The 23757-nt window shown below is 44.0% G+C and overlaps 1 protein-coding gene across 2 annotated transcripts in view; it reads right to left on the bottom strand.

Annotated features, from left to right (window-relative positions):
• Positions 1 to 21102, bottom strand: part of LOC8050504 (TBC1 domain family member 2B) — a 163681-nt gene extending 142579 nt beyond the window's left edge. The window contains exons 1-10 of one of the 2 annotated variants that reach the window (XM_042289501.1): positions 20447 to 21102; positions 19541 to 19697; positions 14761 to 14995; positions 12224 to 12468; positions 11013 to 11140; positions 10762 to 10896; positions 7059 to 7260; positions 6191 to 6297; positions 2646 to 2731; positions 2003 to 2099 (exon numbers count right to left, since the gene is read on the bottom strand). In XM_042289501.1, the coding sequence (XP_042145435.1) occupies positions 2003 to 2099; positions 2646 to 2731; positions 6191 to 6297; positions 7059 to 7260; positions 10762 to 10896; positions 11013 to 11140; positions 12224 to 12468; positions 14761 to 14995; positions 19541 to 19697; positions 20447 to 20784 (1730 nt within the window). In that variant the 5' untranslated portion in view covers positions 20785 to 21102. Of the gene's footprint in view, positions 1 to 2002; positions 2100 to 2645; positions 2732 to 6190; positions 6298 to 7058; positions 7261 to 10761; positions 10897 to 11012; positions 11141 to 12223; positions 12469 to 14760; positions 14996 to 16290; positions 16415 to 19540; positions 19698 to 20446 lie in introns of those variants that run through there. The other variant, XM_042289502.1, reaches the window with a different exon arrangement.
• Between the last annotated feature and the right edge of the window lie 2655 nt (positions 21103 to 23757).

Genomic DNA, 23757 nt, shown 5'->3' with positions numbered 1-23757 from the left:
AATCAAACAGACATAAAAAAAGTCACCGAGGTTAGACACTGCCTCTCTCTAAAGACATGTTTGCACTACATGGCAGCACTAATCACTAAAAACAGCACCAACTTGAATGTAACGACCAACACTAGTGCAGCACTGTATCACAGCTGTATCACTAATACAGCATGAAGCCGGCGCTGCATCAGCAAGGTAGAGCTGGGGTGTATGTGTGAACGCGGGGCTCAAATTTCGCTTCATGAATGAGCCTATTCGATTTTAGACTCTGTAAACAATTCCAATGTTAAGGTCACCCCCCACCCCCTTTTCCCCCAAACCTAATTTCTAGCTCGTCAAGAAACAAACAAATTGCATACGACTCTCACAGTGAGATTACTTTTTTTTGGTACACGAATCAGTGCGCCCTTTTAATTAAAACTCAAATACATTCTTCCGATTGGTTCGAATGAGTTGTTCCAAATGCATTTGCTTTACAATCTGAAGCTTCTCACAAATAACTCTTATCTTTGAGACAGCCGACAGCATGCCATCAACGGTTTGCTGTGTTCTGCGATAGACGCTGTTTCGTTTTGTGCGCTTACCCCATGCCTTGGCCGCAAAATGGCAGCCGGTAATACACCTAAATAAATAAATAAAAAAAATTGAAAGATGTTTACAATTCTCTGTAATGCCGAATTGGAGCGCAGCTCTTGAGGAGGAGGAGGAGGGGAGGGTACAGGGGGGAGGGTATGCCCCTCCCCCCTGTAAATTTAGGGGAAAACTTTCCCTGCTCGATTTAGCAGAAAAATTTCCCCGCTAGCGGAAAAATTTCCCCGCTAGATTTAGTGGGAAAATTTCCCCACTCAATTTAGCGGGAAAATGTTACCACTGAATTTAGCGGGAAACTTTCTCGCTAAATTTATTAGGGGCGACGCAAACTTTTGTCGAACTGGACTTTTAGGACAAACTTTCGGGGTTCGACTGGTTCCAATCGGTTCGACGAACCTTCAAGCTTTTAACCAGATTTGACCGGTTCGACTTTGTGGACAGTGTGGCCAGACCTTGATACAAGCATGTCTAGGTTTGGAGAATTCTTTTTTTATGCAAAGGGCTATTTTAATTTTATGAATAGTTGCAATTAAAAGAAACTAATTGTAATCACTGAAAAGTTAATAACTTAATTTTTTGTACTGTATTAACTGAAATAACCAACCAGTGCTGCCCTTAATTCATTGCTTAGCCATCACCATCCAATCCGCAGCCAACTGGCGAGCCTGTTGCGTATGCGCATAGCAGTCGAACCTCAGTCGAACCTTTGTCAAACTTTTCCCAAGAAGTTTGAAAAAGTCGACCTGGTCGAACTCGAATCTCGACCCGTTCACGACACCGCTAAAATTGATTTAAAAAATTTACCGGAAAAATTTCCCCGCTCAATCTAGTGGGACAATTTTCCACAAAATTAAGCGGGAAAAATTTCCCTGCTAAATTTAGCGGAAAAATTTCCCCCCTAAATTTAGCAGGAAAATTTTACCCTTGTGACATCACATGTGACGTCATGTGTGACCTCAATAAGGGAAACGTCCCGCTACTTCAGCGAAAAAATTTCACACCAAATTTAGCGAAAAATGTTCCCATAATGACGTCACACATGACGTCACATGTGACGTCATTGTGAAAAATGTTCCGCTAAATTTAGCAAAAAAATTTCGCGATAAATTTAGTAAAAACTTTTCCCGCAAATATAGCGGGAAAATTTTAGCCTCGCAATGTCACATGTGACGTCAGATGTGACGTCATTATGGAAAATGTCCCATAATGCAATGCACGTTTACGCCGACGCCGCTCAACCCAGAAACAGGCACCTAAGAGCTGCGCTCTAAAAAGAAGTAAAGGAAGGCTGTCATATCGGTTGTATTGCAGAGAGCCTTTGCAGCTGTCAACAGGAATGCGGGTGCAAAGTAAACTAAAGTCTTCGAAACCCTCCAACAGTTCATCTGCATGCAGAAAGATAAAGGAATGTAGAACTCACCTTCCCAGAAAAGAGTCATGGATCTCCTTGGGAAGCGTTGGATCGTGCATGGCTTCCTCGAGCAACTGAGAAACTATGCCCTGCACATTACTATCGCCTGCAAAAGGTGGGACCTTTCACAGACTGCGCTCCACGAGACCGCAACGACAACACCGAAAAATTATTGCCATAATCGCTGTGCAGATTGTCGCTGAAGTATGACAGCATTTTTATGACAGCTTCTTCATTAAACTATTTATGATCTTCTGTGGAAATTCTAGGAATATTTTTGCTAATGTCTATGAAGTCTTCTATCGTATGTAAAGTCAATTCACATTATTTTCTGATCTGTCTACTTCCTGTGGACGGGTCTCCCATGACCAACCAACGGCTTCTGTTTTATTATTCCTACAATTAAAACGTTTCTTACTATATAAGGATACAAATATAATAAGGCCCTTGGTAAGTCTATTTGCCATGCAGAAGCTAATATACCACATCATATTCGTTGCGGCATTACCCCTCATATGCATAAATGAAGTAGGTATATATAACAGATGCATTCTGCCTGTTTTGTTGATTATAGACCAAAGGACGGACAGAAAAGTGTAAAGGATTTGCCCAGAAATGCCATCGTACTTAAAATATGAGAAAATCTACCCACCTTCCTGCGGTGCATTGAGTTCTTTGAGGAGAAACAGCAACTTGCTCTGAGTCTGATAGTGCCTTGCCTCGGCGTTCGAGCACTTGCTGTTTAGAGACAAGACCAAAAACAAAACGAAAAAGAGAGATTAGCAAATAATGCAGCTGTGTGCACTTAAACAAGACACAATAAAGAAAAGAGTGAAATGAGTCACAGCTGCAGTTTAACCTAGCCTTGCCCTCCTTTCACCTCTTCTGTTTAAAGTTTCAGTAAAATAAAATAAAATAAAATTAAAATACCATTCGTCCAATTTAGGAGAGAGATGGGGGCATGATCTAGACGAGTTATTAGCTTTCTGTCAGCTGTGCTCGATTGTAATGGAATTCGCAAGAGGAGCGCAGGTTGTGACACTGTGCAGGACGTTGACCCCAATTCAGAAGTTTGAAAAAGGTTGAGGTGTTGTTCCTCAGATCGGAAGAAAAGAAAGGTGACCTCACACGAATAATGAAGACAGTTTCTTGCAAACGGAAAAAAATTCCCCACTAAATTTAGGGGAAAACTTTCCCTGCTCGATTTAGCAGAAAAATTTCCCCGCTAGATTTAGCGGAAAAATTTCCCCCCTAGATTTAATGGGAAAATTTCCCCACTAAATTTAGCGAGAAAATGTTACCACTGAATTTAGCGGGAAACTTTCTCGCTAAATCTATTAGTATTAAATATATTTGCTGAATCAAGGTGCAATACAGTAGAGCCTCCTCAAAACAAACTTTATTTCGTAGAATCAGTTTGTGATGTCAGTAATTTGCTGTAAGAAAGTTGGCTGATATTCATGTATGGCAAGCCTGATACAAAATACTAGGACAGTCTGAAATTTGGTAGGTGTGCATGGCCTCAAATATTCTGTGCTATCTTGTTTAGCTATCATCATCATTGTCACCTGTTTACTTTGTGTCCTCATGAACAGCTATACTTAGGACAGCTTTCTGTGGCAATAAAATCAAATAGTAGTCACGTGTGAATAGTGAATTTTGAGTCTGAAGCAAGTTCGTAGCAAATAGTGATTTTGGCCGAATATTTTAGAATTGAATATAGTCGCCAACCGATTTTTTGAATGCTGATAATTCCGACTTGTTCGATATTCTGGACCTAAAGGAGGAACTGTGACCACCCAATAAAAATAGTGCATATTCATGGCCAATGTTTCAGACTGCTTGAAGTCCGAAATTTTGATTTTTCTGACAATACTGTCGTGAGCGATGAGCGGGAAACACCACCAAGAAGCCACCATTTTAGATTCTATTTTGGCTGCACATAGATTGGCTTGGTTTGGCGGCGCTGCTTGAGTACTGCTAAGTCCCATCACTAAGTAACACTACACTGCAGCTTTTCTTCCCCCTAACTGCGCATCATTATCATCATATAATTTTGCTTTGTTCATTTGCCATTCTGCAGTCGTTGACTTGTGCATCTTATCTCATTGAATCGTGCCTTCTAACTATGCTGGCTGGGACGTTATGGCCCCAATCTGTTCTTCCACCGCCGCGAAGTGTTGCTAAGAGGTGCGGAAAGTACTCGAACATAATGCTAGAAAAGAAGGCAGCGATTCTTAAGCTAATAGAAAGAGGCCGAATGCAAGCAGAGGCGTAACCTGAAGCAAGGCACTATTGACGGCTTTTTTAAGCACGCTTAGATGTCATAAAGCCAAGTTTTTAATATGCTGATTTTTTGGTCTGCTCTCTTATTATGACGCTTCTTCAGTCCCTGCAAAGTCCGAAAAATCAGTGGGCGACTGTAGGATAGTTTGTTCAAGCTTTTCGTTACTCTTGCACCATGCTTGAACAAAACTAAGCTAAACTCGTGAAGAGCTTCCACTTGTCCATTTATATGCTATTATCTTCTATTTATGATCTCTGACCTCAGAAAGTCTGATGCCTCGGAATGGCAAGTAAACGACGGATTGAACATAAAATTAAACCTTCAAAGATACCTAGCTATCCTTAAAGGGGCCCTCCAGAGCTTTCTGCGATCGTCTCTTTATGTTGTTGTATTGCGTAGTAGGTGCAAGTTAATATGTATACAAAGTTTTAGATTACAAAACCGTTTATTAAACAGATGGCAGTAGAAATATATCTGGACTATTTTCTTTTGGAAGACAATCCCCCATTCCCTGCCCATCGCTAAAACTTGACCAATGGAAATGCTGCATCTTGCGGTGATAGCAAACATTATTATTGCAACACTTTTTAAGCTTCTTGTAAATTAGAGTTTGAGAAAAACGTAAACTGATTGTGGTGCGGGAAACATAGTCCGCAATTATCGCTCCAAAACCAGCGAACTACGTTTTCTCCCCGCAAGCTTGTTGCTAGCGGGTGATGCGTCGGCGCGTCGGCTCGTCTGCTTCCCGGGCGTCTGCAGGCGTACGTTTGCGGGACACGTGTTCCTTCTTCCCGTGGATCCCGACTCCGAAGCCAGCTTTGCGATCTTTCCACGTCAACGAGATAAACCTTTCCTTGTCATCTGTGGAATGCGACTGCGTATTGCAGAAGCAGCGCGACGGTGCAATGCGGCGAACAACAACTGCCGAGCACAAGGTCCGGGCTCCTTGACGACGGTCTGCGCGTGTTCGAGAGATTCCTCCACGGGTCGGCGGTCGCAATGACGCCGGAATCCTTTGCTTGCTATTGGCTGACGCGTAAAGAGATGCCCCTCCCGTTTTCCGAGGTCATCTTAGAAAAGGGGACGTGCCGGGGACTTTGATAGCAACTTTAATCGGGAAATCCGCCGCGCATGACTGTAATTTTATGATTTTTAGGATCCTTAGGGCCTGTAGATTGAGTTACCGCCATAAATATACCATTGCAGAACGCTCCGGAGGGCCCCTTTAATTGAATAGATTTATAATTCTCGTTATATGGAAATGTTCTTTCTTTAAACCATAAATGTGAAGAAAAAAAATTCTGGAATAATGAACGCAAGCTGTCAGGGCGGGGTCTCTGTCTAATATGTTTTCTTGCATAACAGCCACGGCTTAATTTTGAACATTTTACTGCAAAGCAGATATCAACATTCGCAAAATTTCCGTTTCATTCTAACTACACCAGGCACATGCGTGCACCATCCCGCTTTGAAAGTGTACTTTTCTCCCAAGCATGCAATCATGATATTCATACTTTTCCAAATGTTGATCGCGTTGGGTTACCCTGTTGAGTGCGCTTCTCACTGAGCACCACTGCACTGCAGCGAAGCAGCAACCGTGGAAGCAAACTCTGCGGGTGGTGCTCCTCCACAGTGTACCGGTTCTCGGTAAGAAGTGCACTCAATGGAGTAACCCGCCACGATCAACATTTTGAAAAATACAAATGTCGCGGTTCATCTGGAAGCGAATATCAAAACAGTGCATTATTCGAAATTTCGAATATCAAAGCTATGTGCGACCATGTGCTTGTACAACTTGAGCACTGACTAAAGCTGTGTATGCACACCTTTCCCTTCTGACAACAAAAAGTAGTCTCCAAGATGACTGCATTCACAACTTAGTAGCTAGTAACCAAATGCAGCCTTCTTACATTACGAGCTGTCGTTCCCTCTCTTCAGAATTCCACCGCAACTCGTTCAACTCCAAGATTTCTTTGTTCAAAAACTTGTTCTGCACATGGAATGCTGAAACCGCATCCTTGGGAGCCAGAAGATGAAAGACAGCTTATTAATGTCTGCTGCAAGCACACTGTAAGTCACATTCTATGAATGCCATAACGGTGTAATTCACACGGCGGAGTGCTTCTTACATTACGAGAAGGGGGTAAAACGTCATCGAGTTTCAAGCTCACATGTGCCGCCTCACAAGTCTTCACTAATCCCCCGAATCTGGGGGTGGCCGAAAAAGTTCTGTGATCTGCTCACGGAATATTCACACTGCCAGGGCGACCGATCCCCTCTTTTCTTTCGAGGAAGGATTACGGGTGCCTTTCTATTCTTTCCCGTTTTTCAGTTTGATAAGCACTCAAAGGCCACAAGACTCCACAGACTCATCTACATACAACTCCGTTGTGTGAGAAGTCGCTTGGATTTTCTGCCCCACCCCCTCATTCTCTTGGCCTTTCCTCCTTGCAGCCCAAAGACATATTTGGCTTTCTTAACAGAAAAAGATCCATTGCGTAAATAGATCATAAGCCTCCTGTCCAATGCCCAAAATTAACACCAAATCTGTGAAAAAAACACCCAAACTTGGAGAAAAATAAACCCCACAAACATTAAACCCTACTTATAATGTATAGATAGTACTTTCACAGCATCTACTCCGGCTACTTTTGGTACCCCTGGATGGAAAACCTTCACTGATAAAAAAAAACCTTAATTGGAAAAACCTTCATCAGCCAGATATAGTACCAAATGAAAGAATTCTTTTTTTAGAACATGAAAGATATTGTTACTTACCCTCAGTGTTTCTATCTCCTCGACCATTTTTGTTTGTTCAAGCTTAATTGCACTCTCTCCAGCGATCTCCTCTTCTTTCTTTTCGGTCTCAATGTCATACAGCTCGTTAGTAAGCGACATGAGGATCTTGTCTTTCTCCTTGAGCACCTCCTGGTACAGCGAGCTCCGGTCCTTGAGCTCGTCCAGTTCCTTCTCCACAGAGCTGGAAAGTTGTATCACGATTAGCAGATGACCGCAACTCCGCTTGGAAGTACTATACTTCGTTTACCTTACGATGGGCTGCAGACGATGCTACGAGTCATAGAAGACAATCCAATGCCATGTGTGTGTCACTTGACCTTAGGGAAAGACACCGCAAGAGGCATCTAGTCATGTGATACATGAACAGCGCTGGATTGGCTGAAATGGCTCGTAGAATTCGCTGGAGTCCATCGTAAGGAGAAACAAAGTAAAGAATATGCTTAAAAATGACACTGACAAATATCAGCTTTGAAAGGATGCCGAACCGAAATCTGGATTCCACAAAACACGGCGGCAGGAGCGTGCAACAGGATGCTACAAACACCAGAACATCACTCATACAGCGATATCTCAAATGGATGAACATATTTTTCTAAAAAAAAAAAGGAGACGCATTTTACAGATATGTTGACATCTTGTTTCTCCGAGAAGAGTCGAGAAGGAAAGGAAACGGCCTCGCGTCTTCTCCGTCTCGCCGCCTTGAGGGGGTGAAGCGAAGAGAGGAAGGAACCAGATATGTTGACGTCACGCGCCTCGTCAGCCTCGTTCAATCTCAACCTTTTTCCAAAAATATGGCTGTCCATTTGAGATATTGCCTTACGAGTGGTGTTGTAGAGATTGTAGCGTCCCGCCTACCGCTCCTGCATTGCTTTCTGAAATTCAAATTTAAATTCACCATCCCTTTAAACAATGTAGAAAAAAAAAATTTTAAAAATAAGTTGTTGCAGTTAATGTGATGGAGGCAGCTACAATTTCGGTCAAGAGCATACCTTACCAGTCTCCATATTATGCCAAAATTTCAAAATAGTTCAAAGTAAACAAGAAACTAGAAAAAACTATTTTCCACCTAAGCATGCACCAGCTGGAAAGGAGATCGACATGGCCCACAAGCCTATATAAACAATTGGGCAGCTTGTATTATGCCCAAGGAAATGTTTCCTAAAAAGTGAACACAAGATGTTTGCAGAATTCTCTGCACGGACTGTCCAGAGACATATGTCAGCAAAACCAAGAACTTTCAGATGAGGATCCACCAGAACCAACACAATGTCTGCAAGGTTGACCAAAAGTGCTGTGCGGCCGCTGAGCACTACGACGTCAAGGCCCACCGCAGTATCTTTAAGAACATGTACGTGCATCATCGACATCTAAACTAAACCCCGACAGAGACCTTTCTTGGAATCCCTGCTCATTTCAAACCGCAGCAGCTAAATTTAGAGGAGGAAGCTTCTCTGCTAAACACCACAGTGTGATGGACATCATGTGACACTGTGCTGTCTCGCAGCACTGCGACACCTTGAAACGCCTCACGACACTGTGACGTCAAGTGAAACCCCGACATCATGTGATGACGCAATGTCATGCGTCACAACGATTCTCCACGAAACACGCCTGGGGATACATCGTAAAACCTCGCTAATAACGGCCGTCATCGTGAAAATGTTAGAGCTACACAGCCTACAATGTCCCATAGTATTTTGATCCACATAGCCAGGCTACATACTAGAAAGTTAAGCATAGACAGTTATCATGCATCAGTTACACAAGCCGTCACCAATCGGCGGGACGGGCCCTCCGAGCCACCATAGCTGACCTCCAAATTTCATTGTGCCAGTTCTTCCTTCATTTGCAGCCGCCAGTGTGCGACGGGCGATCGCAATGGGACACATAAACAACGTCCGGCGGGTAAACGCGCTCAGTGGTGGCTTTAAAAGACAGCAGTGACCGACGTTAAGGTCAGGAACCACGCCGTGAGCACTAAACATGCCTTCCTAGCGTGCAACGCCGTCGGATCGTCCATGTCTAATGCCAGTTTCGACCATCTAAACCCCATGTCCAAGCTGTACTCATCACTGGAGTTTGTACCAATGTCGCCAATGACGAGTCACACTCGTCCACCCCAATGCTGTGCTACTCTCTGCGCCAAAGACGAGTATAATCGGTACTTGGTTTCAGTTTGTTTTTTTAACACCAGGAGGCAGTAGAAGCCACGAAAAAAAAAAAACATATTTTGCGCCTTTACCGTGTATTTAGCCCCCGGCGTGGCAACGGTGATATAAAAATGGCAGCATGCATGAGGAATGCCGGTGACGGCAATGTCTTCAGAGAAAGAGCCGTTTCTTGCAGTAGTTCGGACAGCAGTGATGCTGAAGACCTCTAATTTGTCTCCCAGAGTGAGTCTGATATTTCTTGTGAATATGAGATGGCTTCAGATGACGACGAGAGCAACATTGACCACAATGACACGCTAGGTAGTGCCCTTGACTGGCAGTGCATAAACACTGAAAACCCGCCACCAGTACGAAGCAATGTCTACGCACTTCACTGTTTGCTATGGTGTGTCGGTTCAAATAAATATGGCGCATTTCAGCACATCATATTCCATTACTCTTGCATGCATGGAGGGAGAGCTGCTCTTAAAAGCAGCCTTTTCTTTATAATCATTTGTGTTAATTCCAACCAGAAACCAATCAAGCAAAACATTTCCAAAATCAGAAATACATAACTACATAAACCCACATAAAAAAATTTGAGAAATTTGGTATGTTTTTCTGGAAATAATTTGGGGGTTAAAGTACCAATTCCCCAGTCAAAAGGAGGTAGAAGAATGGCGTTGACTATGGTTGCTTCGACGCTAATTCGATGGCTGTACCACAAAAGTACTGCCAACTTCGATGGTACAATGGTGTCGGTTAATCGCAAATGGTAAGTTTAATTTACGCACTTTACGCCGGGCACTGGCGGTGGACGTGATATTTAGAAATGCAAGAAGTCGTCGACACGAGGAAATGTCACGCAAGTTTTAGAGATATGTGTGCATAATCTAATGTGCTACAGTAGCCAACAGGACAAGAACGACACGGAATATTTTTCATATTTCTGGCATCCAGCGCATGTTCATTCCCTTCTGCCGTGCATTGGCTGCAAGTGTACAGATTACAGTGATGCGATTGTAGCGTCATTCGCACCAATTTGCTCACCCTGCTACGTCCTGCTACATTTCCGCAAAGTGTGAGAAATTTGTGACAACATTCAGCCCAAACTTAATTCCACTTTATCAATACGAAAACAGATAGCAGCTCAAGCATCGCTACGTGGCCTAATCATTCTGGTAAGCTGATGGAAATTTTCAAAACTTTCGATGATCACTTAGAATAACATAATATTCAGGCCACCTTTTTGTGTTGACAACTCACTCGCAGTCTGATACTAAAAGAACTACGTAGGTTTAAAAATCAATTGAATTGATTAACTGGTGCCACAAAAGACTACAACCCTATGTAATTTCAACTTAGGAAAAAAAACACAAAAATAAAACTCCGGCTGTGGCAGGCACAGCAGAAAACGCACTCCGCTGTCGGAAAACGGGAAGTCAGCTACGGCGGCAAAGTCGTGCGATACCAAGATGGCAGTGCCCATGCAAGGCTGCTGTAGAGCATCTATAGAAGTAATAATCGCCCACCATCTCTTGTGTTGCGTGCTCTCGAGTTGCAGCTTGCACATGTACAGTTCGTTCCTCAGCTCCAGAAGAAGCCGATCCTTGTCGTGAAGCATCTTTGAGTAGTTTTCGTTACTGGAGTTAGCATAGAGCTCGACCCTGAAACGACAGCCAGCAACAAGGGGGAACAATGTTAGCTGCGAAACTATAAAAACAAACCAAGTTCCGCGTCGCAAAATGCATGCCCAATGTAAACGCAAAGAGCAGGAGCTCACAGAGTTTCTCGTTCCGTGTTTGCCAGGTCCAATTGCTGCCTCAGCACCTTGATCACCTCCTTGCTTGCACTCAGCTCGTCCTCTTTGCACTGGAGGTCTTCTCTTAAATTAGATGCCTCTGCTTCCAACTTAATATTGGAAAGAAAAACTGTGTTAACACGGAATTCCATCGTTTACTACATGAGCAAAAAAAATATGTTCACTTTTACAATATTCCTGCATGCACAGCACACAATACCATTGGCCTAGATGTTTGAACCATGGATGCTCGCATCCTTTGTGCATGGCTAAAAAGCCGCTGTCAAAGTTACCAAAATAGAAATGTGCATGAGCAGCATTAACTTGGGAAGTCAAGCATGATTGATTGACCTATTGTTAACTCTAATATATCGAAAACTAGCAAAGCCCTTGTGGAGGAGCAAGATTGTCCAAGCTAAGCTAACCCAAGTTAAGAATCCATATATGCCACTAAAATCCTCAAAACCAGAAGCAAAAATACAAAAATGAGGCATAGGGATAATTAAAAAAAAAAAAAAAGATTAACATAAAAGATGGAGTTGGACCTTAATGCCTGCATGGGACTAATAAAATTGGTTAATGTCGAGCAAGAGCAATTGAGGCACTGGTCCTGCACCCAGGATAAAGATGTTGAGCACTCTGGCAGTACCGCAACGTTGTATGAAACTTTTCTGACGAGACCCTGCTAACAAGTTTATCCGTTCTTTTAATTTTATATGAATAATAAACACAGGGTCTCTCTTTTTCAATGGGTTTAGAAAAAGAAAACTTGCATTAATTTTTTTTACCTCCGAGGCTAAGTTAGTAGCCATGGGGACTACTAGAAAAGAGGAAAATTGAGTGAATTAGCTAGGTAGCTGCCTAAAAGTTTTCATTCATAGCTGCCTAAAAGTTTTTCATTCACTGTTTTCCTTTTTCGTTTTTTGGGCATAATGTAAGTTGGAGAATCGGTGCTCGACCTCATAATGGTCTAGCTGCAACGTGAAATTTGGATAAAAATATTAGAAGTGTGTGCTACAAGGAAAGCAATGCCACCCATGTATGCAGCTTCAAACTGAAATTAAGCGGGCAAAGAGCAGCGCTATCGAAGCCAGCTTAACTTGCAGAACCGGCGAAAGGTGGCAGTATCAAGTCACTGGCAATCTCCCGCACTGTAGGGTGGCGTACAGAAAAGCTTCAAGACTCTCACTAACCTCTTTGCATTTACTGCAGGTGCACTCGTGGAGCTTCCGCAAGAGCGGCGGCCCCGAGGAGAACATATCCGACTCAAGCTTGGGTCTCGTGCGAAAGGAATGTTGCAGCTTCTTCTTGAAGGTCGTGAAGACGGCCGGCGACTTCAGTTTGGTCGGGGACGACGGCACATCCGATCCCTCGTCATCCTCGTACAACTCCTCTGACTCATTCAAGTAGAAATGACTGGAGGCCTCCGCTTTTATTTCTGGAACGATCGACAAGAAGTCTGTTCTCAATATACAAGTCTCTGAGATAGATAGCATATTTGTACAGGCGATTGAAACCCCCAGCACAAAGCACGAAGGATGCCGTAAAGACATCATCATAAAAACGGCGCACGACGGTGAGGAAGAGAAGTGAACACAGAGCACTGCCAGCTACCAGCACTTACCAACTAACTCAACTCCCCACTTTACATGCTGTAAAGTGTGGGGAGAAAATAATTGGTTGTAAGGAGTTTATACGGCGGAAAGCCAGTAAGCCTGAAGATGTGCCATTTCATATTGCCAGTGTAGAGTAACTACCTTGAAGCGTGGATCTTAGATTGCAGTCTTTAACATATGCATCACAGAGTGTCGATTGCATGAGAGCATCGTCGCACAGGTGTTCGTCATGTAAACCATCTGAGTGGGAACTGAAGTCTTAACAAACAGATCTACAGCCCAAGATTTCATTCCACGTGTTTTCGGCGAGGAGGCCATGCTTAACTGATGCAAGAGATATGAGCCTGTTTTGACTTTGTTTACCTAGCTGCTGAACACAGTCTCAAGGAAAAACTAAACGTAAACTGCAGAACTGTATATTCTCATGTCGCTCCTAGTCTTCGTGAATTTAAGGCCATGCAAAATTTCTTGCCACAAATATAAAGTTTAAAGGCCGATTAAAATACACAAACTTTAGCAGCTCTGAATATGTCTACTGTTATGTCTACAATAAAATTTCTTGCCACAAATATAAAGTTTAAAGGCTGATTAAAATACATCAACTTTAGCAGCTCTGAATTTGTCTACTGTTATGCCTACAATAAGCCACATACCACTGCCTCATAGTTCCCTAGGCACCACTGAGAATGCACGTAACTCGCCCTCCCGGACTTCGCACCTACATCCAGAGCTAGAGAGAGTGGGTAACCTGAGCTGCCGGCACAGCAACGCATGTCATGTCACATGTCACGTGGGCAGGTTTCCCAGTCAGTTCGTAATAGAAGAATGAAGTAGTTTATACTCCCCTCAACTTGTTGAATCGCTACTCGCCTCCTGGCATGCACCAAGGGTTAAAGGGAAGATGGGGCACTTCTACATTTGAGAAAAAACGCTTGAATTGCGTTCATTTGACCTTCAGAATAACAGATATCACAATTATATTTCAATGCGACGCACCGGAGAGCCATAAGGGCAATTTGAAAATAGGGCTGAAGCCCCGCCTCCCTAGCCTTGGCAAGCCAAAAGATCCGTCGATGATGTCACGGACAGCGACTGTCTTTCGCGTTTTTCTCGCGTTTAACAATACTTGCGCGGCAAATGGTTTTGGTATTCGGGTTCACGAGGTAGGAATACACTAGAATTCACTTCTAACTCATTTTTTTCAAGAAGCTCCGTAGCTTCCCTTTAACCAGCCCGCAACATAACATTCACAACATGTGATTTCCGACAAATCAAACAAGTAAACATGCACAGTGACAGAACATGGTACAAGCACCGGATAGCAGCACCTGAAAACAACGATGCTTATCACCACTCTGATAACCATTGCAAAAGAAAAGAATGCTTTCAAAAGACCTCTCTCAAGTGCAGTAGATAGTCTTTGAAACACCCAACATTTAAAAACTGCAAACACCTAAAACTGAGGACAAACAGAAAAGAGACAAAACACGTGGAGAGTACATGTTGCAGCCGAGTTCAGTCATTTTTACAGCGATAGCTGTTATAAGGCTTCCCAGCTACATCCGCGGCTTCAGCATTGCACCATGCGGGAAACTCTGTTTCACATGCGCTCGCTTGTGCACCGCCTCACGACAGCGAGCAAACTGCTCGCACTCGGCTTTTGCCAAGCAGCAGTGTCTCCTTAGGTTGGCAGGGGACGCCACTACAGATTCCTCCCAATTGAGCTAGGTGCGAGTATACTATGAGATGTAAAGTAACCCACTACTCCTAACAGTACCTGTCCAGAGTTAGTCTAGGACAGCAATGCTAACTCGAGTATTGTGTTCCCTTTCTACATTCTACACTACCACAAGGCTGCATTGCATGTGATTGAGTAAGTAAAGAGTGGCATTATTACACACAATAAAAGCTGTACCTGTCACTTTCTACATACTGTAACAAAAAGCTGCGAGTTTTTTTTTTTTTTTTTTTTGTAGAATACTGAATGCCTTGTCTCTTTTCTATGCTTCCTTACTCTCCGATTAGGCTAATGCTTGACGTTCACTGGCTCACTTTTAGAGTTCTCCCCTACTAGTCGTAGAAGAAAGCAATCAACAAGACGCAGTAACGCTCACCGTCTGTGCTCTGCGAACGTTGGCGACGTTGGAAGAGTGCTGCCGGGTGCCTGAGGTTTGAGAGGACTGAAAAGGAGTGAGAGGGCGACTGTTGCTGCTGCTGCTGGGCCGTGTGCTCTCCCACCACTGCCGTGGGGCACTCCACGAGAGATAAGAGGAAGCCCTCATGCGGGTCTTCGCCGCCGGCCTCTCCTTTTAGACGCTCCGGCTCTTTCCGCAGAAGTCCACCGGTGACCTGCAAACACGGTGCATGGAACGAACGTTTAGTTGGCGCTTCATAAGTGGGAGCAATTGGTGACACTTCTGTGAAATGCACCGTTTGTGTTCATTTTCAGCTAAAAGAAACTGGGTCTCTTCGTTCTTAAGGTTGGTGCTCCGTTGTTCATTTTGTTCCTGTACAGTTTTTAAGAAGACCGCCGTGTGTGAAACGACCAATATGTCTGAGAGAATGTACTATCAGCACTACATAAGCTTGTACAGTTGTAGCTGAATAAGTTAGCTCGACAAGTTGGTGCATCGCGGACACAATGAGTATACAAAAAAATTAATGGAGGAGACAAAACACAAAGAGCCTCGTGTTCTGACCTGATCCTGGTCTATACCATAGAGCCAAGTTGTACAAAAAGCCTATACAAATATGAAGAATAAGCAGAATCAGCATATGCCTTCTGCTTCGCCTTTTTTATGCATGTAGCCTCTTCACCCTACTATTGTGCCTACACTCGTCAAAGAATTTTCACGGCACATATCAACACTGTGGCAGTTTCGTAAATAGTACTGACTAAGAAGGATAATGTAAACAAAGCTGAATATCTGAAAATAGTTGTTCCTTGTTTAGTTCCTTTTTCCACGAGATTCACTTCAAACAAACTAAGTTGTTTGGCTAGTCCTGATTCATACTCAGATTTGCCAGAGATGTAAGCTTCTTGTCAGAAAGAGATGTTAAAGAACTTCCATAGTAAAATCAAAAAGTCTGGCAGTCGCAAAGTAGAGATCATTCTACACTTGTGGGACTAACCTTCTTGGAAATTATTAATTTACAAGCAGCTCATAAAGGAATAAAAGAAACATCAGCTTTTAGCCAAGTTGCTTTAACATCAAGCCACAACAAACAATAAAGCAGCGTGGAGGCTCTGCACCCGGAAATAGAGCACCCCTCTAGTGGTAAGCTACAATATTTGTAAATACTGCCTAACTGCCTGTCTACCATTGAAATTTGCTTTCAGTCCTATTATTCAATAAAGGTTGCCATTCAGAGTCGTATAGCGTGCAATAATAAAAAAGTGGTACAAATATGTTGGGTGTTCGAACAAACAGCATCCTTGTAGTATATTAAAGGTGCCACTCTGAAGTTATTTTAGTGTTTGCAATTACACATAACAGTCGACAGCCTACTAGCCCAACACACACTTAACAAAATGTGAACACTCCATCATTGAATCACCTGCTAGTAACAACATTTTTTATCCAGAACTAGAAAGACAACAATGAATGGCTGACACCTGACACAAACCTTTAGCAATCACTTACCTCGCTGAAAACAACACAAGTTCAGAAGCCTACTCAAACTAGGTGGGGAAGGGACACAGAAGAAATGCCTCAACTGTTGCCATTCAGCGTTCTTAGAAGACGATTTGAGGCAACTAAGCCTATAAACTTCCAGCTCGTTTGGTGGGGCACGTTGTTATCAGGCGAAGCCCTAATCTTTGCTATCTTGAGCACAGGAATCCAGGTGTAGCTCTGAGTCATAGGCCTATTTTCCTTGGCTTACGCCCAATCTCCACACCCACTTTCAAAACACTTCCTTGTGAGCGAGCTAAACTTTCAGATGATTAAAGCAATCACACAGACATGTGAGACATCTGTGGTATACAGGCCAAATTCATATGGAGTTATCACCCATGTGAACAAAAATTAAATTTTCATCTTTTCACAATCGATTCCATATTTCTGTCAGACCTGAAGTTGTAAAAATCTAGTAACAATAGGAATGCAAACAAAACAAAGGACAACTTTTCTCTCTCGAGTGTGCACAGATATGCTTGCCCCCCCCCCCCCCCCCCCCCCCCCGCCCCCCCCCAAAAAAAAGAATTTATAGTTTTTTTTCACAAAACACAGGACTACACATGCAGTTGGGACGCCTGGCAAAATAATTGTTTTCACCGCAGAGCTAGCCATATCGGCGCAGGAAAACAGACAAGTTTGAATTGAAACAAGAGGACCAGCGCAAGGGACTATGACGTCAGAGGTTCCAGGAGTTACAGGGAGTCACTTCAGTTGTTTCACTCCCCGCAACTAGGAGTCCAAGGTTTCATTTAAATCAACACATATTTTGCTCTCTCAGTGGTCATAAAAACAGGGTTTTATGAATTCTGCCCTTTCCTCAATGAAGAAGTGCCGCAGACAGTTCATCACCTCTCAAACGTCTCAAGTGCTGTGTCATCATCGCATGGAACTGAGGAAAAGAAAGTGAAAGGAAAAGCCCCGAGTGGCTGGCAGGCTGTCGAGCACCAGTTTTCTTTGCAGAAAAACCAACGGATTTGGAGTCGCAAATATTCTTTTTACATGATTTTTTACCCCTTATGGGTTGTGTGCGCTTCTACAGAAACACATTCTGTAAAAATCTATGCATACCTCTACGCCTTATCAGTGTCGTTGCAGTTTCCTACGCGGCCGGTGTATGTAAAAATGTGAAGAATGGGGCAAAAGAAATTGACTGTGCTGTCCATGACTAGGAGAGTGGGGGTGATTGGAATTACCTATATGCATACTACCAAGCCTGCCCCACCACACCCCCTTATGACCAACGTTATTACCGTAACATCCCAAGAGATGGTCCACACCTGAATGATAACCCACCCCTATTTTTGGCACCATTTGCCATTTTTTTAAGGATCAAGGAAAGATAGCCCCCTTCTAGTAATTGCAGGCCCTGGCCAATGGTGACCTCAGCAGAAATGGTGTTACTTAGCCATGACAGGAGATAAGCGAACATTGATGACTGACATTGAGCACTGAGGACAGTCGTCTTTAGTTCATTGCCCCACCCGGCAATTGCAAGTTTCGCAGGTCACAAAATCTAAAAACTGGCGTTTTTTTTTTTTTTACTTTTTTTTTTTTATCACACATTGAAGGTTATCTTACTTCTTATTTTCAATTGATTTGCTTTCAATTTTAGGCGGGCAATCTCTCGGGATATTACAGTAGATCAAAGATGATCAAAGTCGGCTGACAAGCTGCCCTGGAACATCTAGCGCCTTTTCATCGTGCGTCCGCCCGGTGGTGATCACTACGTTATCGATTTACCCTGCAAACAGAAGTAACAGACCCAGTGGCCAGAAATTATCTTCAAGGGGGCCTGAGGTGCCTTGGATGTCCATGACTTGGGGTGCGGGGAAGGAGGTGGTTGGGGGGGGGGGGGGGGGGGGGGGAGCTGAAGCATTATAAGTTTTCCCCAAGGCTACGCCACTGGACTGAACCGATGAAACGTTGGATGCGCATTGTATGTGGTTGATTACGGCTCTAATGCAGTTTTTATGGTGAACAAAAAGTTAGCAGAAAAGTTTGTGCAAAAAGAGTCGTTCAAACATAATCCTTCTCCATTGCATGTGAGAATGATGCTGCTGGCAGTGCTAGTATCGCTATCCGCCCGTACCTGCAAGCATGTGGGCAACGCAAGAGTGTTTTCGAACTATGCTCTGCCATTGAGTTCGTCAACCAAAAGATCAGAGAACACTGCCCACAACTACATTTCGGGGGTGGGATGGGGATAAGTTCCCCCCCGGCCCTGGATGGAGACTCGATTTTAACAGACTATGAAAACATGAACTCCTTATACTGACCTGCGTGCATATGAAATCCGGCATATTTTGCACATAGTTCCAAAGTTTGTAACCTAATCTTGTCGGTTAGCAACTTCTATTTGTATATAAATGGATGGACGGGCAGGTGGATACAACCGAACCCATCACATCGCCACCTACACTATATCTCACCCGTCACACGTAGTGCCATGAAAGCAATGGTTGGGAGAAAGGAAGGAAAGTCGCTTTTGTAGGAATTTTGAGTGGCGGGCTCACTTCCGATGGGGTTAAAAAGCGACGTCTGGAGTGCACAAAAGGGGGTCCGGGTTAGAGGAGAGTCTCCCTCCTTGCCAACTGCCTGCGCTACGCTCTCCCCTCTGTACCTTTTGTAGCCGCCTCCGTGGAAGCGGGCGCTGCTCGTCCCTGACCGTGCCTGCCGTGGGCCACCCGACCACACGGACGAGGAAGGACGAACCCGCCAAACTACCATGACACGACCCTCTGCAGGACCGTATCGTCGCGAGCAAATAAACAGTTCCGTGAGGGATTGTCTGTGACACAATTCCACTCGGAGGCGATCGGGGGAGAGCGTGTAAAACTCCCCGAGGCTAACAATTCCTACAGTATGTTGCAGGTTTACAATACCAGGAGGAGCTCCTCCCGGAAAGACCTCCACTCTTTCCACTTTAGCAGAGAGAATGCTGGAGAGGATGTGAGTGGAAAGGAGGAAACCATGAATCGTGATGAGCAGAAAGCTTTGTGGGAGGGGTTCATCCTACTACTCTTAACTTGCAACAGACTATATAGTGTGGTTATGAATTTAAGGTCTAAATGTTCTAAGGATCAAGCTTGAACAAACATTTCGTAAAATGCCTGTAGATATTGCATAAATTGAAGATGATCTTCAATGTCTACACTACAAGAAAGGCGACACACCGCATGTACTTTTGTGGACGCAGCTACATGAGAAAACACACCTGCTGAGGTGAACAACTGTCCGAGACGCTGCGGCTCTGCTTCAAATTAAGGTTGCGTCTCAGGCTGTATTCTCTGCGAAACCGTTGCAGCTCTTGTAGCCAGTACAGCCCGGCCTGCCGGTCCTTGGCTTCCAAGTGGTAGTCCCGTTGTGGAGTACTGGAGGGGTGCAACGGAAAAGAAACCCTGCTCTGAGAGTCAAAGCAGTGACCTTGCGACAACAGTATTGAGAGAAACGAGGAGCTGGCACATTGTCACCTTTTAGAATTAAAGATCTATATATTACTGTTTAGAAAATTGTTGAATATTTATTTAACTGAGGCTTTTGAACGTAATGACAGGCGTACTTCGCCAACAATCAAGCAGAAGGATTTGCATTCATATACTGAAAAAACTTTGATCCGTTTAGCCTGAATCTCTCCCCTTTGTCACCTTACTAAAATAATGGGTAAATATTAAAATCCTGCGCCTACGACCTAATCGACATAAAACTGCGTCGAGTTACTGCACCTACGGTGGGCAATCCTTCCAAATGTCCCTGTAGGTGAGCCCTTCTGGTTAATAGGAACTCAGACGGAGTATGCAATTTGCTTTTCTATCATTAGTGAGCGCAGAGCAACCGCACTCGCTCTTAAAAAAAAAAAAAAAAAAAACACTGCATCACGAGTGTGACAGAACAATGTGCTAGATCTATCGGGTGTCCGACGCAAATAGACACCAATAATGATCGATCACAAAAGAATTCCAACTTTGGAATCGCAATCTGTACTTTGTGACACTTTAGCGAAAGGACAAAAGAGAAAAGCATTTACGATCGTAAGGCGAAGACCTAACATCAATTCATTTGGTACTCTGCTACGCGCGACAGCAAAACGACGACGCAAAAATGGTTGAGCAAGATCACTCACCGAATCACAAACACGCCCGGTTTCTCCCAGTTGGTCACGTCCAGGTAAAAACTGGCCGATTTCACGTCGATTTCTCCCAACGGATGAACGTCTTGCGGTTCGCGATAGTAGTAAAGCTTGCAGTTGCCCTCGTTGAAGACGAACCAGCGTCTCTTGTACGTCTTCACGAGACTCGTGCTACTCAACTTGTTGAGGAATCCGCAAAGTTGAACGTCGGTCGAGCGTGACGACCGTTGCGGCTGCCGCTGCTCTGTCGACGTGGATTCCGCCGAGCCCGCAGGAGAATCGACGGTCGCTCTGACCGTCGCGCTGTCGGAGTCACCTTTGGCGCTATCCATTTCAGGCGCATGCCGCTCTCCAGACGCACTTTAGCGGCGCAGGTAATTCGAGAACGGCATTTGAGGAGTGTGCGGAAGTGTCCGACGGCGAGTATCGGGAGGCGGAGTTGTCACTTCGTCGCGGTTGTAGGAGGGTTCAGGCCTAGATTCCGCCGGGTTTCCGAGGTTTACCGGTAGGTGTGGTTACCGAGATTATACTACGATACGTCAGGACGAGGTGGTTGACTGATTAGGTTGAGCGGTGCGACGAATTTGGGCTCGACAGGGCTGTCAGAGCGGGACGATCACTCCGATCACCCCCATGTTTACAACCTGAAGCACACGCCCACGTGCTTTGTGGACTGTTAGTTTCGTATTACACATCGCGTTTGTTAGTCTGCATATTTTAAAATCTAAAAAATATACGTTAAATTTTTTGTTGTTTTTTACAATAATATTATTATTTTTATAATGTATAACTTACTTTATATGACCCAAAATATATAACGTTCTCAATCTTGGTTTCGGTTTCGTTTTCATGCGTTCACGCCTGCCGAAAGTTTACCTGAGGCTGACAAGGTGTTCTGAGAATGATCTAGGGTTGATTTGATAACCAAAAGTTAACTATTTTGAAATTCTTTGAATACTTAAATTATGAAGCGAACAATACCGAATAAATAAACATGTGTTGTTCAGTACGCATTGTATACGCATTGTACAGGGTGTCCCCGAAAACAATTTGCAGGGTTGATTGCACCGAAAAAATGAGCTACGCATCGCCGAACGCTCATTCTCCGCCAAAAGATAGCGCTATTGGTCCGAACAAGATGTCAAAGTTTTAGCAGGAACCGATATGTTATTCAAAAGTTATTAATGATTTTCTGAAAATTTCAATGGGAAAATGGTGGCCGACAGAGCTCTATGGCGCGGGAAACCGAAAACGGGCAAAAATGGACCTTATTTTCCTATTGAACTTTTCATGAAATCATTTATAACTTTTGAATAAAATATCGGTTCATGCTGAAACTGGTTCGGACCTCTAGTGCTACATTTGGGTGGAGAATGAGCGTTTAGCGATGCAAAGTTTAATTTAATTTAGTTTAACAACAAAATGTGTATTTTTTCTTGACCCGGGGGGGGGGGGGGGGGGGGGGGGGGGGGCACGCTTAATAAAATGAAACAAACTCGAATGTTTCTTTCATTTTATGTTGATTTTTTACGACACCATACACTCAGCCGTGTCAATCTAAAAATATTTTACCACACAGGATAGCCTATAAATTCATTGGTATCCTTCGCTCCCAACATGAAATTCAACGAGTGTCAGCAATCTAACAACATATTGTACGTACCCCATGGCGCGGCGTTATCCGAACAGGATTTGAGAAAGGTCTCAAATAAAAGCATATCCAATATATGTGCTGACGACAGTCACTTCCCAACGATTGGACGGAATCCGGCTTGTTTTGGGGCACGTTTTGAAGAGAGCTGCGTTTTTGCACAGCATCAAAGCAAATGAACGACCCCGGACCCGACCCTATCAGCTATGTTTCGCGAAAACCGGGAACATAGCCGGGAAGGCTTTTCGGAGATTATTTCGACGCAAACAATCCACGAAGAACGTCGAACGGCCCGCGACGCGGCCTGCTTGACGTTCGCTCTCTTTGTTCGTTTCCTGCGAAGGCCGAGCAGGCACAGTGGAAGATAACACACATACACAAAAAGTGTAAGATGCCTAAAGTGGAAAATAAAGTAGTAACTTTCAAGAAAAGCCGGCAAACTCAGAATGCACAATGCAGTTGGAGAGTCGCGCTGACCGGGTTTCCACAGCTTAGGCGAGTTGCCGAAATTTCTGGCTGATAGGGGTCGCTCGAGTCTCAAAATGGCGGCGGCCAGAGAGCTCTTTTTGCAAAGAGCAAGTCGTCTGCTTCTTGCGCAGGAGTTGCGGTGACGTCAGAACGACGCCGCGCTTTGATTGGCTTTGACTGAAATAATAGTGGGTAGATTTCAGTGTTAGATGCCTTGAGGTTTACCCACAATTTTTTATATCAGCCAATAAGAGCTTGGCGCCCTGACATCATCACAACCCCTCTGCAAGTAGCAGACAAACTTGCGATCCGCATATCTGTCGTCCGAAACGTAAAGTGCCTTGCATAAGGACTCTAGTGATTGGCCGAACTTTTGACGAATCGAAAATTCGGCGCCGAATCTTGGGATTTGGCAGTGTCGAACTTTTTCCAACTTTTCTAAAGATTCGGCAAAAATAATTAAGGTTTTATGCTGTTTTTTTTTTTTTTTTTTTTTTTTTTTTTCTTAACTTAAATGCAACATGTAATGCATATGGACACAATTATTACTAAATAGGGTGATATTCTAGGGGGATGGATCGGTGGCCGAGTGTGCTTGCGCACTCCAGCTGAACATGTGAAACGAAAGCTCGCGCTTCAGAACCCAGGGGTGCTATGTTGCGCTTTTTGGACTCCCAGGAGACCAGGGAGAAGGAAGTGACGTGAACGACACAGCAAACGCAGATTGGATGTTGACAGAAGAAAACGAAATCAACACCCAATCTGCGTTTGCTGTGTCGTTGACGTCACTTCCTTCTCCCTAGTCTCCTGGGAGTCCAAAAAGCGCAACATAGCACCCCAGGGATCCCCGGGTTCAATCCCCGTTTCGATCTGGATGAGCATCGTACCGGCGTGCGGTCGTGTATTACTACTGTTTGGTGCGCGTTAAAGACCCCAGGCTAGTGGTTGCATAGTACACTGGCTAAATTGCTCATCTACAGCTGGGAGACAAGTCGCCCGTTGAGGCAGACTAAGTTCTAGGCTGTATAAACATACACACAAACCAATTTCTTTAAGTGATATTCTACAAGATAATTATAACGGTGTCGTGTTTGTGTGTTTACTGGCAATTTTACAGTTACTTTTTGCAGAAGTGGCGTGACCACGAGGCTGGGTTTTATCACGAATCACGATACGAGAATTTGGG

This window comes from Ixodes scapularis, unplaced genomic scaffold, assembly GCF_016920785.2.
Source record: "Ixodes scapularis isolate PalLabHiFi unplaced genomic scaffold, ASM1692078v2 PGA_scaffold12__126_contigs__length_90152505, whole genome shotgun sequence".
Classification (NCBI taxonomy): Eukaryota; Metazoa; Arthropoda; class Arachnida; order Ixodida; family Ixodidae; genus Ixodes; species Ixodes scapularis.
The sequence above is the reverse complement of the archived record's forward strand: the minus strand, read 5'-3'. Positions and strand labels throughout refer to the sequence as shown.